The 17339-nt window shown below is 35.9% G+C and overlaps 1 protein-coding gene across 1 annotated transcript in view; it reads left to right on the forward strand.

Annotated features, from left to right (window-relative positions):
- Nucleotides 1–4645: 4645 nt before the first annotated feature.
- LOC132630807 (external alternative NAD(P)H-ubiquinone oxidoreductase B1, mitochondrial-like) overlaps nt 4646–17339 on the forward strand; it is a 41037-nt gene continuing 28343 nt past the window's right edge. Inside the window, exon 1 of the mRNA XM_060346408.1 lies at nt 4646–4868. Within this exon, the coding sequence (XP_060202391.1) occupies nt 4789–4868 (80 nt within the window). The 5' untranslated portion in view covers nt 4646–4788. The remainder of the gene's footprint in view (nt 4869–17339) is intronic.

The raw sequence follows: 17339 nt of genomic DNA on the forward strand, positions 1-17339 counted from the left end.
TTAAATTTGATATATTTATGTTATATTTGGGATCAATTTTTTTATCAGCAACATACTCGTAGTTCTGAATTTCCTTCTTATAGTTTCGGCTAGAGTCCGGAGCCTAAAAGGTACTAAAATGCTCAAAATAAACCAAATAGGATGCTCCTTTCTACCATATACTAAAAGGGGTATAACGTGGAGGGACCAACGTTATACCCCAAATTTTCTGATCCACGTTTTACTTATAGAGCCTGTTTGGATGGGTTTATTTTAAGCAGCTTATAAGCTGCAAACAGCTCATAAGCAAAAAAAAGTCAAACGAGTCCAATTATTTTTTTGAGCTTATTTTAAGCACAAAATGACTTTAAGCTGGCCAACTAAACACTCAAAAAAGCTGAAAACAGCTTATAAGCCAATCCAAACGGGCTCATATATATTTTGCAAATCGTTCCTCAGTCCACGACATTAGACAGATACTCGATTTTTTGCGCTTGGACGTCCGATTTACGTGTTTTTTTTTTTTTTGCAACATATTCGAAATAAAGTTACGCATTAAAAAATAACATACTTAAGGAACACTTAGTGTTTTTTTTTTCCATAAAAATATCGCAACATCTTTTTTTTTTGCAACACTTAGTGTTTTTTTTTCATATTTTGACCAACGATTAGTCGTGTGTCAAGACTCCGAAATGTCAATATTTTATATAAAACCTGATATTTTTTTCTGCGTACAATAATGTAGGTTCAATACATCAAGGATACGTAAACGTTCAGATCATCGTTTTAGGGGTTGAAAAGGTACCCGAAGTAAGTTTTGTTTGAAAACTTTAGGTTGAAGTGTTTTATTTTTTAATGTTTTGATTTAAGCGTGTTATTTTTTAATCAAGACATAACTTTATTTTGAATATAAATCTAATTCTAAAAAATATAGAGAGAAAAACTAGTTATAAAGTGGTCAAACTTTAGATGGTCATAACTTTGTGCTGGGATGTCCGTTTTACGCGATGTTTTTTTTATCTTGCGTATTTTTTTGAGATCTACATGGACAAACAACAACAAGGAGGTTTGGCTGAGCCGATTTAAAAAAAAAAACACCTGTTGTCCTATTCAATTTCAATTTTCCCCCAAATTGGCGTGAAGTTTTTAGTTTTCTTTACTTATAATATGATGATACACAATAGATTTCAACGTAAAAATCGCGGGGTAATGTAGCTGTGAATGTCAATTTCACTTTTGTGGTTTCAATTTTCTAAAATAAAGCTGACTAATTTTCTCGACATATAAAGTTGACAAACAACCTTATAAAAATAGAACACTTAAACCTAAAGTTTTCAAACAAAACTTACTTCGGACACCTTTTAACGCAGTAAATACTGCGTTAAAGATACTTTTGTCACAATTGTTTTTTGGGTATTTTGGGATCTTGACACATGACTAATTGTTGGTCAAAGTATGAAAAAAAAGTTGCAAAAAAAAGATTTATTAAAATAAGATGTTGCGATCTTTTTATGGAAAGTGTGTTATTTTTTAATGCGTAACTTTATTTCAAATATGTTGCAAAAAAAATCACATAAATTGGACGTTCGAACGCAAAAAATCGCGTATCTGTCTAATGTCATGGACTGAGGAACCTTTTACAAAATATATATAAGTAAAATGTGGACTGATCCACGTTTTACAAAATATAAATTTTGTAAAACGTGGATCAGTCCACGTTTTACTTATAAATTAATTTTTTTTTTTTGCCTGACAGTTTGAAAAAAACATTGGGGTATAACGTTGGCCCCTCCACGTTATACCCCTTTTGGTATATGGTAGAAAGGAGCACCCCATTTGATTTATTTTGAGCATTTTAGTACCCTTTAGGCTCCGAACTCGTTTCGGTCATATATATTCAACCTCTTCTCCCTTGTTGCTTGTACTGCTTTACGTTAAATTAGGATAGTGGTGATTAATATTTTTTAAAAATCCCTAAACAAGGAAATCCTTCTAAATGAGATCAAACTAAAATCACACTCAAAGCCTCACCAAAAATGTATAATTCGATCGGTAAATTTAATTTGGCATCCCGAAAAATTTAGTCATCACTCATCAGTAACAAAACATGACATGTGGACTTACTCCTACTTCTAAAATCTTTTATGGTTTTATTCGACATTAATTCCACCTGCAAAGTTCCGCAAAACAAGATTTTTAGACCAAACTACGTACAAAACCTAAAAGTTAGACAAGTTTTTCATTTGACTGTCCTTCAAAAGATGCTATGAAGAGAAGAGAGCTCTTCCACCATTGATAGAATAAAAAGGAGGATGAAATTGCTGAGGAAGAGAAGAAAAGGTGGGATGAAAGAGTAATTGATTCATAAAAGTTTTATTTAATGAAGGTAAAGACAGAAGTTAAATATTTTAAAAATGAAGGGTAAAAATTAAAGACCATTTCTTTTTGAAGGGCACTCAGCGCAAATACTTGCCGTCCATTTGGGAACATCTGATTATTAGAAAAAACAAGACTAGGAAAAAAAGATTAAAAAGAAAAAAAAAACTTCAAATATCAAAAAGTTTGGACCAAAAAAGAGTTGGCACGTTTTTTTTTTTTTAGAACTAGACGGCGTATGCCCGTGCGCAACACTTTAAATTATAGTATATCTATGTGTATGTAGTTATGTTTGAATAGTGATAATATATGTATATTTTATATTGCTAATAAACATACATAAGTTTGCGCTGTTTTTATGCATATATATATATATATATATATAACATTATAGTTTGTGCTCCGTATCCAAAATTTTATTATATTAATGTTTGTTACGAATACAAAGTTTGCAAAAATTTATTAATACTTTTTAAAAGAGAAGACTTGTTTAAAAGGAAACTATTTTCCTCTCTTTGAGACAAAACAATAGCAATATTCAAGTATCAGTTGATACTTTGAATTTTAATTCGATTATTTTAAAGGTGTAAAATATTCTATTGTTAATGTATGTAAATTGGACCTAAACAATGCTTATTATTGTTTTATCAAATTTTGATTTGGATAATTGTAATTCAAATTATTAAATTAATTTTACATGTTTAAAATGAAACAAAGTAGAAATTTGATTTTCTATTTAAATGAAGAACTACTATTTTTTTATTTTTGGTGAATATTCTTGGTTTAGCTCATTTTGCTTGTTATGTTATCTTTTGCAAGGTTTTTTAAGGAAACGTCAATTTAGAATTATAATTTGACTAATTTACCTTATTTATTATTTAATCTCCGTTTAATATTATTTTTTATTTTACGACATTAATCTCTTTTTACATTTATTAGAGTAAGAATAAAAATGAAAAAGTAATTAAATTCTCTGTTATTTTAAAATATAAATATTTTAAGTATACACAAATGTTATTTGTTTATTAAGTGGAATTATGTGAGCATGATAAAATAGTGAAAAGTAAAAGGAGTGTAAAAGTGACACATGGCCAAAAACATAATTAATATTTGCCACTTGAGATGACATCATCTGTTGTGAAACAATTTTTATGAACAGGGGCAAAATTAAAAAAGTACGAATATATTTAATACTAAGCTACAATAAGGTTCGACTTTTAACTAATGAAAATGACAAGTGCTTTGACCAAATTGCCCTTGGTTAATGATCCACTTCTTCAACTCATGTTTTTATATAGTTTAGTTTTAAAAAAGGGAATTTGTCTATTACAAATTAAAAACTGAAAAAATGGAAGACATTGCACGAATTGTGCTTCATGTGGATCCTCACTTTATTTTTTGTTATTTTTTTTCTTTTTTACATGAGTAGGAGGTGGATCTCCTAATTCTTCACGTGGATTTCACCTTATTTTTTTTTATCTCTACTATTATGGAAGAGGGGGGCCCATCTTAAATTTGTTTTTTTTATTTGTACTATTATAGAAAAGTGGCCCCAGTTTATTTATTTTTTTAAAAAATTTCTACTATTATAGAAGAGTGGGTCGCACTTAATTATTTTTTAAGATCGTTTATATTTCGTCTTCTTGATGTTATTTCTCATTATTGGTGTGAGACGTATGTATCTAAACTTATACCCAAAGGTATAAGTTTTAAATGTTTTGGTTTTATGACTTCTTTAGTAATTTTTGTGTTCAATTTAAATCGTTATTTTTTTTTTCCTAAACTTCTCTTCTTTACATTTTCTCTAAGCGTACCTTTACCATTTTCTGAACTTATTATCATTATTTAAATATCCTATTTTTTTCTGTTGCAATTGTCTTCGACTTCTTCACGTGGACCCCACCTTAATTTTTTCCTAGTAAATTATCTCCTACTTCTTCACGTGGACCCACCTTAATTTTTTATTTTTATTTTTGCAATTGTCTCCTAATTCTCCACATGAACACTATCTTAATTTTTTTTTTTTAATCTCTAATATTATAGAATAGTGGACCTCATCTTAAATTTATTTTTTTAATCTCTACTATTATAAAAGCTTGGGGCCCACCTTTTTTTAAAAACATTTTTTCTACTATTAATTTTTTTTAATAATTTTTCTATTATTAAAGAAGATTGGGGCTTATCTTTTTTTTTTTTTTTTTTTTTTTTGGGGAGGACCTGACACGAAGCTTTGAATTTTTGGGGTGGACCTGACGACGAAGTTTTGCTACTGTATAGAAGTAAAAGTAAATGTCAGACTTGTCCCATTTTCGGACAACTCACTTAAAGCTCTGTACACACTCCTTTATTCATTGCATTACTCATTTCATCCATAGCTTAAATCAAGATCTGACTGAAATTACTGAGAAAAATTTCAATCTTTGAACAAAGAAGATGAGGGGTTTCACATATTTAGCCAAAGCTCTTCATAGCCATTCTTCTTATTCAAGACTTCTGGTTCTCTGTTCTGTCAGGTTATTCATTTTCTTTCCAAATTTTGTGATTTTTTTTCTTGCTGATTTTCGACTTACTTCTTTGTTCTTTGTGTAATTATGTGTAACTCTTGTTTTGAACCAAACAACTCCTAAGAGCTTATTCACTTTACACTCATTTGTTTCATTACTCATTTTCATCTTTAGCTTAAATCAAGATTTGGTAGAAATACTAGAAAGTCTCAATCATTGAAACAGTTTTGTTAAGAGGAAAAAGAAGGAAGATTAGGGGTTTTACATATTTAAGTGTGCGAGTTTTCTATCTGAACTATCACCAACTATTTTGAAACAGAACAACCGATAGTTGAGGTGTGTTTTGATAAAAAGTTTGTGGTATTTCTGGTAGGAAACTCGCGAAAAAGTTATAGTTCAGATGTATTTTTGACAATTATCTCAATTTTGTTTTGACACATGAGCATATTATCCTCTTTTTCTACCTTGCCTTGAAGTTTTCCATACAAGTTGGATGACACTCTACTGTTAGATCCAAAGAAGCTACTGTGATAATATTTTGACAATTGTTGTGTTGGAAATGAGTCATTTTTTAAAACTTAATGTGAATTTGGGTGAGTATTTAGAACAACCATTTAGTCGGTAGGCATTACTAGTTTAATTAGCTGTGTATCTATTAGTCTATATATGTTAATTCCTGTAATCGTGTTGATTTATTCAATTTGACCAATAAAAGAAAGTTGAAAACATGATTGCATTACATAGGACCAAAGGGTGTCGCCTAACAGTGAATAAAGTTGGTTGAGAACATTGAAGTCTCAGGTTCAAATACCATTCTTCCCATCTGTTCTATCCTTGATGGACAGAATTACTCGATACTTGTACTGGTGGAGTCCGGAGCCTAAAGGGCATTAATTTGCCCAAAAAAACCCAAAGGGGGTTGCCCTCTCCACGATAAATCAAAAAGGGTTTATCGTAGAGGGGGCTACGTTATACCCCAATTGTTTTTTCATTTGTCAGATATCAATTTAAAAAAAAAAATTATTTGTAAAACGCTGGCTAGTCCACATTTTACAAAATATAAATTATATCCGGCTAGTATTGTTTTTTAACTCAACATACATCACAAGTCATATAATAATTAACTCAAACAAATATTCTGACTCAAACAAAGTCATACAATAATTAAAAATGTGTGATATATGTGAACATAAAAAATAAAAAAAAACTAAAATATAAGTTAAATAAACGTCACACATTATCTGAATAGTAAATGTTAAATTACACACGTAATTAAACACCACAAGACATATTATATATTTATTACAATAAAGACAACAAAATATTCTTGGAAGATTACTTAAGGAAACAACGATTGTACAACTTAAAAAAAAAATATAAAAACCAACAAGTAACAATCACTATTGATTTCTGTCGGGGCAACGATTCTTGTTATGACCTGTTTGCTTGCACGCACTACACGTCCTAGGCATGCGAGCAGGAGCTATATCCATTTCATTCCTCCTTCTAGTTGTACTCCGCGCTCTTGAAGTTCGCTCGCATTCAATGTTTGCAATTAAACTGAAGGGAGAAGGTGACCAATAAGCCTCATCACCCAATGGTGACAAATTTCCACTATACGTTTGTTTGTAATACCTGCAACTGTAGTACTTGCTAACATAGGTCTTTGGCTGAATTCTGTGGATATCACAAAATTTAATGGCATGTGAACATGGCATATGGTAGTTTCGCCACTTCCCACATAAACAATTTTTCCCTTCGGTAGAGACTTTATGATTCCGCCCTTACCTTTGTGTGCAAATGTCAGAATCTCAAAGAACCCTTCAACTACATTGTATTGCTGCATGTCAGTATGCTTTAGGGACCTCTCCCTGTATTCATCAAACTTCTTTTCAACAGCGAGCAGCCAAGACTTTTTATCCGCAATTAACAAAGCAGCAAGGGAGCTTCTCTCAACAAACCGATCAACAAGATTTTTAAACGTTAGACAGACCATGGTAGTAACAGGAAATCCACGAGATTTTTTCAATAAATTGTTGTAAGACTTGGAGACATTCATTGTCATAGCCCCCCACCTATGACCGTTGTCCTTAATCAATGTTCATTTCTCCTCCGGAAGATTATAACCATAGATGCGCTGGAGGTGATAATCTTTTGATTTGTTCCATCCTCATTTTATACTTCTTCTTCTGGTACTCTGTAGCTGCCAGCCACATTAGCTGCTCAAGGTCACTGTTGAGGAACTTTTTATTAAAGTTTTTTTTCAAATGCCGAACACAAAATCTATGGTGTGTGAATGGTGGTTGTAACCAATCATGTGTTTGGACACATTGTAAGATGCCCTGATGACGGTCAGAAATAAGTCCAATTCCTTGTCTCCCACAAACAACATTGTCTCCACAACAACACAAGGAACCACGTCCAAGACTCATAGCTCAGGCGTGCAACATATGCAAGTGGTAAAATGTTATTGTTCGCATCAATTCCAACAACAATTAACAGTTTCATCTCATACTTACCTTACAGATGAGTGCCGTTTATTGAGATGACCGGCCTGCAATTTTTGAAGCCATCGATGCTTGGTTTATAAGCCTAGAAAAGAAACTTGAAGATGTGTTCGCCTTACATTGTAGTTGATTGGTGCCTCCACTCAACAACGGTCCCCAGATTGAAATATTGTAGGGCAGCCATGTATCGGGGCAATGTCGTGAAACAACTTTCAAAATCTCCATATATACCATTTCAACAGCTTTCTTACGCCCCTTTTGTGCTTTTCTATAACTAGGAGTAAACATATACAACCCTTTTATTTTTTTCTGAACGGACTTAATACTGATGTGTGGGTCGACCATAATATATGGTATCAACGTAGTAACAACTAGGTGACTGTTCAAATTGGAATGATCCTTCCTGTAATCATCCGTGAGACAACTGTGTGGGAGAACCCTTTTGCCTGCCTTCAACATACCACTTGAAATTTCTCTAAACGGATCATCCACTCACATCCCAACATATGACGCTTGCAAATAACTTTTGGACTAATCAGAAATGAACTCTTTCTTTTCTTTGAGGCAATATAGTTTGACTGCGCCTTTCATTTCCTGCTTGTTCTGAAATAACATACTTAATTGTATAATACAAGGAAAATTATCAACCCCATGGGCCAACAAACAAAATGAAACATTTTGAATATTCATTGCCACCATACTAACCTGAATTGATAAATTCAGGTTTTTTACGATCCCAAAGTGCAGGCCGAACTGGACTGTCACACCCTAGCAATGATAGGGCATGACGGGCACCCGACTCTCATCAGAGTCGAGCGAACCCTTAGACATTCGCTCTATTAAAACCTGTCATTTCAAAAACTTTTAAGAACATAAAATTTTTCCAATTAGAAATCATTATCTCTATAACAATTATGAAAACTTTCAATCAATAAGTAATTTAGACCAATCCATATCATCTAAAATATATACTCTTTTAAAATCCATAAATGACTCAACTGATATCACTTTGTCGACATCTCGACAAACATACCACAGGACACTATCTGCAGAAGTCTCTAAGGAGTGAACTGGACATTATGAGTCAGGACAGGGCCCTGACATACCCATAATCATACATATCTATACATGACTCAGCACAGCTCCAGAATGAGGTGGAACTTGCCAATCCCAGCAGACGTCAGAGCATCCTAGCTATATACTTAACCTGTCAAACAATCTGGGGCTGCGGGCATGAACGCAGCGTCTCCAGGCAAAAGGACGTGACAATGTACTGAGTATGTAAGGTGGTAACAAATCATAATCATAATTTGATTTAGGAGAGAAGAAATCACAATCTAACTCAGTACCTGCAGCCTTCGCTGGAAGAATCATAAATGTATACACGAAGTCTCAAAACAACCTTTAAGTAAATAATGCAATCCAACACACATTCTTTAAGTAAATAATGCAATCTAACACACATGCCGCTTCCGACATGTTAACAAAATGGTCTCTTCGGACAGCCGCTTCCGGCTAGTATCACAATAGTCCCTTCGGACGGCCGCTTCCGGCATAATAATAATGGCCCCTTCGGGCAGCCGCTTCCGGCTTAATAATAATGATGGCCCCTTCGGGCAGCCGCTTCCGGCTCAATAATAATGATGGCCCCTTCGGGCAGCCGCTTCCGGCTTAATATCACAATCATGTCAACACAAACTTAATCCACAAATATCAATACAAAGAGATGATGCTATGGAATGTAAACATAAGTCGTAAATGAAATGAAATAGTAAAATCTCGCACCCCCTTTGGAGTGGTTTTGAAAATCTAAATAGTAAAATCTCGCACCCCCTTCGGAGTGGTTTTGAAAGTCTAACTTTATGTTTCCTTTAGTATAAAACTAATTTCCTCGAAATCATTAGTAAAACCATATACACAACTCAACTGACACCTTATGGGTGTTCCCTTCGGAACAGAATAGGAGTACAATATCAATAAACCATCACAAGAAACATTTAGACCTTACTCGTCTAAGAATGGAATCATATGGAGTACATATAGAATGAGTAGCGCAAGGATCATGCCAAAGGAAGAAAGATTTGCCTTACATACCTGTTGACGACTAACTGCAAAACCGTTCGCCTTGTCGCTCTTTTAGCCTATTTAATATAAGAGTAACGTTATTGTCAGTAACTATATTTTCTAGCTCGTAAATGCGTAGCCCATCGCTTTATAGAACTTTATCCTTTAGTTCACATATTTTCGTTTTTGGGTTTTCTATTATCTAAGGACTTAACGAAAATCGGGCAGCACTTCCCCTATATATTCGCCTATCCCGAATTTCTAATTGCTCTCCTGTTGACACAGAAATACCAACAACAACATATGGACACAACCATATCTTCAATTCTTTTAATTCAACAAGAACAACAACATATCAAAACAGCCCCCAACTACAACATAACAGATGCCCAAAATTCTAACGAACACCTACAACACACCAAGCAGCCCACATACACTTCTTATACATTATTTCATACGATCTCTTCATCTAATTTTAGTGAAATACTACAACAGCCACACGACAACTACATCATCTATTCATATGCAAGTAAACCACATTATTATCACTATAATCCTTACAACAACCCACAAACAAATTTAACTTCAACTTTAACCATTAAATACCTCCACTCTCATCATAAAATTCATAACAACCACAATCCAAACACTAAGTAAAATCAGTTCTTCATTTTTACATAAAACAGCCCCTACGGCTTCAACAACATTCCATCATTAACATACATAATTTCATACATGCAATTCACATTTACACATCCACAACACGTCCAAATTCATCCTAACGCATGTAAAAGAAGATTAAACCTTACCTTAACAAGTTGGCTCCTTAATTTGCTGAAATTGATGAATTTAATCACCAACGTTTTTGCTGCCTCTTTAATGATTAATTCATATTGCTATGACCTCCAATTGGTTGGGACACCATGGAAAAAAAAATTGGCATCAAAATTCAGGAGCTCAACTTGCACAGCCATGGCCGTGAGCTGCCATGGCTGGACTCTCTCTCTCTAACTCTTATACTTCACCAAGTGTGAAGATGATGCAATGGATAAAGGGCTGGTTGTGAGTTGGTGGAGCTGCCATGGCTGGCCGTGCTCCTTCTCTCTCTAGCTCAACAAGGTAGATGAACACTTCTCTCTACTTCAACTTGTGAGTTGTAGTGAATGAATGACTTATTAGTCATCAACTAATCTTATATATGCTAAGCATGGGCTGGACACGTGTATGGCTGCTCATTTTTTTTTTTTTTTTGGGAAGATGAATTTCAAAGTCATGGCCGTGCATGGCTGCCCACATTCTTCAATAAAGTTCTTTTGGTCTTGGTTTATTCTTATTTACTTGCTATATGAATTGTCCAAGAATATGACTCATATTTCATGAATTTATGTGCCTCCCTTCTCTTTTATATCCATATAATAATAAATCTCCACCACTAAATATAAATCCACACTTGACATGTTGCTCTTCCACCTTTCACGTGCAACTTTGCATTCCAAGGAATATGACTCATTATAATATGAATACATAATATTACTAATTTAATTTGCTCTTCCACCTTTCACGTGTAACCTTGCATTCCAAGGAGTATGTCTCATTATAATATGAACACATAATACTACTAATTTAATTTACTTCATCCATGAGGTACTACCATAGTTGCTTCCACGTTTCCAGTGCACATGGGCATGTCCACTCAATTTATCCATTAATTCCCATCCAATTTATTTACTTCCACTATAATTTTCTCACTTAATAATCCAATCATGGTAATAATAAAATCCCAAATTTCCACTAATATTTCCACCAATTGTAATTAATTTGTTCTTTATCTACTACACTCTACATTACCGAGATACATTCATAATTAATTCTTGATCTCAATTCACTTAAATAATAATTATTTCCAATTTCTTCCAATCCGATTTTTAACCCTTCCATTACAACACCATTAACATAATTATACTATAAAACAAGAAAATCTTACCTAAATTTTCTCAGAGGAATTTGTACGCTCAATTGCTCCAATTTTACAATTTCTTCTTCTCCAACTTAATATCCAATGTCGTTATCACCTCCTTGAACGCGTAGAACACTTTTAGAATCTAATTCCTCTTCCCTTCAATATTTTGAGCTCATTCATGGCTGCCAACGTTTCCTTGCTCCAAAGGAAATTTTCCGAAAGTAAAATGTTTCCTAACATTTTTGGCTAATCCCAAAATGAATTAGGCCAAAATGAAATGTTGCTGAGTTGTTTCGTTGATGCGAATTTTAGAAAATTTTTGCTTTTCTTCAAATGGGATTCCAAAGTTACCCATTATAAATGGAACATGGGCACCACAACATTTATTACATTAATTAATGGTAAGCTATCCTAAGGCACCCACCTGCATCTAGGTAACTTCACAAATATTAGTTACCTTTTACACCTCATGCTAAGGCCCCACGTGGAATAGTGTCACATAGTACTTATAATATTAATTAATCCCATTAATCTTTACACTACACCTCAACCATTAACTAATCACAAACATAAACAACCCCCTGATCCATATACGCTTGCATAATTTAAATCTTTTTTTTTTAACACACTTCACACACTCAATAAAATAATCATGTGGTTTAACACTAGTCTATAGCCTCTTTATGTACACCTAAAAATATAATTTCCAATTACTGTCATCACACTTTTAAGTCCTAAATCATTTCGGGACCTCATTCTTTTATTTACCGATCTCTTTATTTGCATACTTGAATGTGAAAAAAATTTCCTCTGGGCTCAGGTAAATTTTCTCATGTTGGACTGTCCAATTTTCTAGTCCGAAAATACGGAATGTAACATGGACCGTCATTTCTCATAAAGGCAAAATCATCCGGGCCTTCTTCTGTGTTATCCAAATAGAGAATCGCATTAGAATGATAGCTGACGTTACCATCACCTCGGGCAGTAACGTCTTCATAAGAATGGCCATCATCATCAGATGAGTGATCGTTGTATGTTTCTTCGTGATCTAATGGGATATCACTATCTGACTCATCTGATTGATCATTAGCTACATCGTTGTTGCTCACAATTTGTGTGAGCTGAGTCAATACGGGGTTTTCTTCAAAATCGTTACATCTACAAACATAGCAAAATTCAAGGCGTTCAAATCTAAAAAACAATTAGTTAGAAGTCTCCTAGTTTTAAGTGAACAAAACATCGTTATATTTACCTTTCCGTAAATGACTCCACTTGAGTAGGGCGATATCGAACTATACTGCCGCCACCTAATTCACCTGTACCTGGAGCACTACTCGGTCCAGGAATATCACAGCTCTGCACAGTCCAACCAAAGTTATGTGATTGGCTACCAACTCCTACCATTGTTTCTTGTTGGAGTGTACCTCTTTCAAACCCAATATTCATAGCAGGAAGATACGCAGTACCTCGAATATCAAACTCATCGTCAGTGGGTTCTTCAACATGGGTAGAGTGTTCAACAGTTGCATACATGTCAAGTGTCGCTATGCTAATATGATTGCTAAATATATCAGGACTTCGAAGAAATAACGATAAGGAATCATCATCCGAAATAAGAGTTTCCTCGTAAATGGGAAATCCCCTGGCCGTAATTGACGTTGGATATCTTCCAGTGATAAACACTGAAAGGTTAGGATCAGTTATGGCCATTGTGCTTTTAAAAACGCGTTCTAGACGATCGTATTTGAGGGAGATTGGGAACCTTTGTACCGCTCCAGAACGACGGTTATATCTCACCGAACCTTCTTCGTTCTCAACTTCACCACCTTAATATAAATTAATTCTTACATAATTTTCCGTCATATTATTTTCAAGGGAATACAAAAGTGGAGAAATGGAGTCTACAAGGGAGATGTGCAGAATATAAGAGAGAAGTGGAGAATACAAGATAGAAAAGTGGAATCCTCAACTGATATAAAAAAAATGAATCACAGACTTCTAAATGTAATAATGCAGGAAATGAAAAAATTAATCTGCTGTTTGATTTTACCACTGCATGGCTGATTTGACGATTTGTCAGCCTTGAATTCAAAGTGCAAGGACTATTTGTCAGCCTACTAATAAAGTGCATTGACCAACATGCCTTGAAATTAAACTTATACTCCCTGTTTACATATAAAGTGCAATGATCAAATACACAATTTGTGACTATTTGAAACACAAGTCTAGACATTTTTTACATTGTCCCTGTGCCACACTTAGTTTGTCGGCGCTCTCGTTTAGATCTACGTTGGTGAACCTCCTCTTGTATCACTACCACATCCTGTAAATTCCATACAAAATAGAAGTTATTTTTGTACTACAATAAAAAAAGACATAGAAGAATTATATAAGTAGCTGTTCTACGTAAAATCGGACAGCATCTCTCTTGTAACAAGGACTTCCTCCAATACCATATACCAACAACAACCACCAAAGCAATCCAACAAAAATAAACATCGCTAACAAGACACCACATAACAACCACAAGTCATCACATCACTCGTAAGCTCGGATTGGAACCCATATCACCCCTTAAAGACTTCTTAATCTAACTTTATAGATAAAAAACGACCCTGTGGCTCTAAGGTCTATACATCCGGCATAGGAAGATGTGAGGATCCAACATCAAATGCCATGGAAGACTATGCAAAATAAATAATATAGACACATGAGGTAGCCATTAAATAAATGAAATTAAACAAGATACAAGCTATTTGAGTGGTTAGAATACTCACGTTGGTAAAACTCAGACTCCTCCCACTTGGAGAGCTATGTCTAGCGAATGCAGGAAAACCAGTTGTTATCCCATAAGAGATGCCTGTCTGAACAACATAGCGTTGGCCCATACCTGTGAGGCTAATAGGCTGAGACGAAGCGAGTGGCAGAAAAGGCCCCTCAGGTGTGATTACCCCCGGTGTTTGGACTCATGGAACCTCAGGAGCAGACATCAATGAGCTGGACTATCAAAATCTATTATTGGGTAATATGTATCATCAACTGTAGGCATCGATGAGCTGGGCATATCTTGATCAAAACGAACCTCATCTTCATCAACCAACTGGTGATCCACAGGGCCTCGACCCCGTGTGTTACCTGCTTAGCGTCCTCTACCACGTGCCGCAAGTCTAGGTACATTAGGACGTTGACGACGTGGAACATGCACAGTAGGCGGTTCAACGTACTCCGACGACAGTGTATAATTTGGAGCGAAACTCAACATCATCCCCAGGGACGCAACAACCATAGACTCTGTATTAATGTGGCTAAACTTCTCTGCTAATTCCGTCATTTCATTAGACACGGTGGGATCTTGGATAGTCTCGTGAGCTAACTTGTACGATTCTTGATGTCCTAAAGCCTAAAAAAATTAAATAATAAGATTTGACAGTGGTCTAAGACATATCAAAACATCAAACATCTAATGCATTGTAATGTACGTACCAATGCCTCATGCCTGCCTGTCATATGTTGGTATCCTCTATCCACATTATCCGCGGGATTTCGTATGAAATTGAGTGAGTGACGTCGATACCAACGAAAGTACTCTGATAGTGCCTCTGGCTCTTCAGCTTGATACTCGGCAAGAATTAACCTTCATCGACGATCAACCCATAAAGAGTCCGTAAGCATAAAATTTTGTTCATCCTCCTCTTTTATAGCATACCGCTTGTCACGTTTATAATGAAAAGGATCAATCTCAACACATGATCCCGGAATATGTTGCTTCCTACCAAACTGTCTGAGAACGCGGTCTACCATGTGCCACTCACGATAGATTCCACAAATGAGGGGTACCCGCGCCATCCAAATATCTCGGCCACGCCGACACCACTCGGGGAGTCCATTGATGATGGCCTCTGAATAAGGCTACCACACAAACCATGATAGAAAGAACATAAAATTACATGATAATAAAAGAAACAAATTACACATAAGCGTAACTATTATATCAAAACGCCAATAACAACCATAATTATAATAAAATACCTGAACATCTGCTAGGTGTCCAATACATCCCTACATATGGCTAGCACATCACGTGCCTCATTTTTGTGGACTCTACGATGAGTCCACTTTTGTGCAAGAGCCATGTGTGACTGAAGAGCCCTGTGTGGTGGCTGCATCGGTATAATTCGCTCCCAAGCCTACATTAATTTTTTTTTTTAAAAAATAGAAAGCTTATAACTATCAGATAAGACAACCAAATAAAATCATATAATTTTAAAGGTCACGTACCTGCAACAAGGAAATGAATCCACACAAATTCTTGGCCTTGGTCATCGAAGCACGGCACAGGGAAGTATACAAATATGATAATGCAGACGCTCCCCTAGCTTGTGTACTCATTGCGTTAAGGTCACGCATGTCAAGCAAATAGTCTAAATTAAGCAAGTCACCGAACTTATCCGGAAATATCGTGCCGCCACAGAGCCATAGCAAGTGCAACCTTACCAGCTTTTGCACATCAATTTCTATGGTCTGATCTGTAATGGCATCTAAGCCGTTCATATATTCAACTAATTTATTTACTTCCAACCTACTAACACCGTTAAAACAATCCTCACCGGGTGCCCAACCAGTAAGCTCGTGGATCAACTGTTGCCACCCCCACAATGTTTATATCTCTAGCATTAGCTTGATTCAAGGGTTAACCATCTACAACCAGGCCAAACATGAGCTCAATATTTTGTAATGTGAGAGTCGCCCCACTAGTACGCAGATGAAAGGCATACGTCTCAGGACGTCATCTCTCTATAAGTGCAGTGATGACTACCCAATCATATGGTACAAATCCTACCTCTATTACTCCCCTAAATCCACACCTAACAAAGTAGTCAAGGGTGCGAGGATGACGACTCACGTGCTTCCAAAATTCGCGATCCGCGCGGCGTGGAGTTAGGCACGCTTTTGGTCCTTTCAAGATCCCATTCCACACATCCTGTGATCGATGCTTCTCCTGGAGTATTAGCACATCGTACACTTCTGGCCCCCCATTCCACACACCCTGTGATCGATGCTTCTCCTGGAGTATTAGCACATCATACACTTCTGGCCCCGGATGTAGGGGCACCCGTGGAAGCTCCATACCTATAAATAAAACGAATAATAAAACAAATAGGACAACAGGATTTGTTTGTATGGAGCTTCCACGGGTGCCCCTACATCCGGGGCCAGTGTACGATGTGCTAATACTCCAGGAGAAGTATTGATCACAGGGTGTGTGGAATGGGGGGCCAGAAGTGTACGATGTGCTAATACTCCAGGAGAAGCATCGATCACAGGATGTGTGGAATGGGATCTTGAAAGGACCAAAAGCGTGCCTAACTCCACGCCGCGCGGATTGCGAATTTTGGAAGCACGTGAGTCGTCATCCTCGCACCCTTGACTACTTTGTTAGATGTGGATTTAGGGGAGTAATAGAGGTAGGATTTGTACCATATGATTGGGTAGTCATCACTGCACTTATAGAGAGATGGTGTCCTGAGACGTATGCCTTTCATCTGCATACGAGTGGGGCGACTATCACATTACAAGATATTGAGCTCATGTTTGGCCTGGTTGTAGATGGTTAACCCTTGAATCAAGCTAATGCTAGAAATATAAACATTGTGGTGTTGCAACAGTTGATCCACGAGCTTACTGGTTGGGCACCCGGTGAGGATTGTTTTAACGGTGTTAGTAGGTTGGAAGTAAATAAATTAGTTGAATATATGAACGGCTTAGATGCCATTACAGATCAGACCACAGAAATTGATGTGCAAAAGCGGGTAAGATTGCACTTGCTATGGCTCTGTGGCGGCACGATATTTCTGGATAAGTTCGGTGACTTGCTTAATTTAGACTATTTGCTTGACATGCGTGACCTTAACGCAATGAGTACACAAGCTAAGGGAGCGACTGCATTAT

Source organism: Lycium barbarum, chromosome 1, assembly GCF_019175385.1.
Source record: "Lycium barbarum isolate Lr01 chromosome 1, ASM1917538v2, whole genome shotgun sequence".
In the NCBI taxonomy this organism is placed as follows: Eukaryota; Viridiplantae; Streptophyta; class Magnoliopsida; order Solanales; family Solanaceae; genus Lycium; species Lycium barbarum.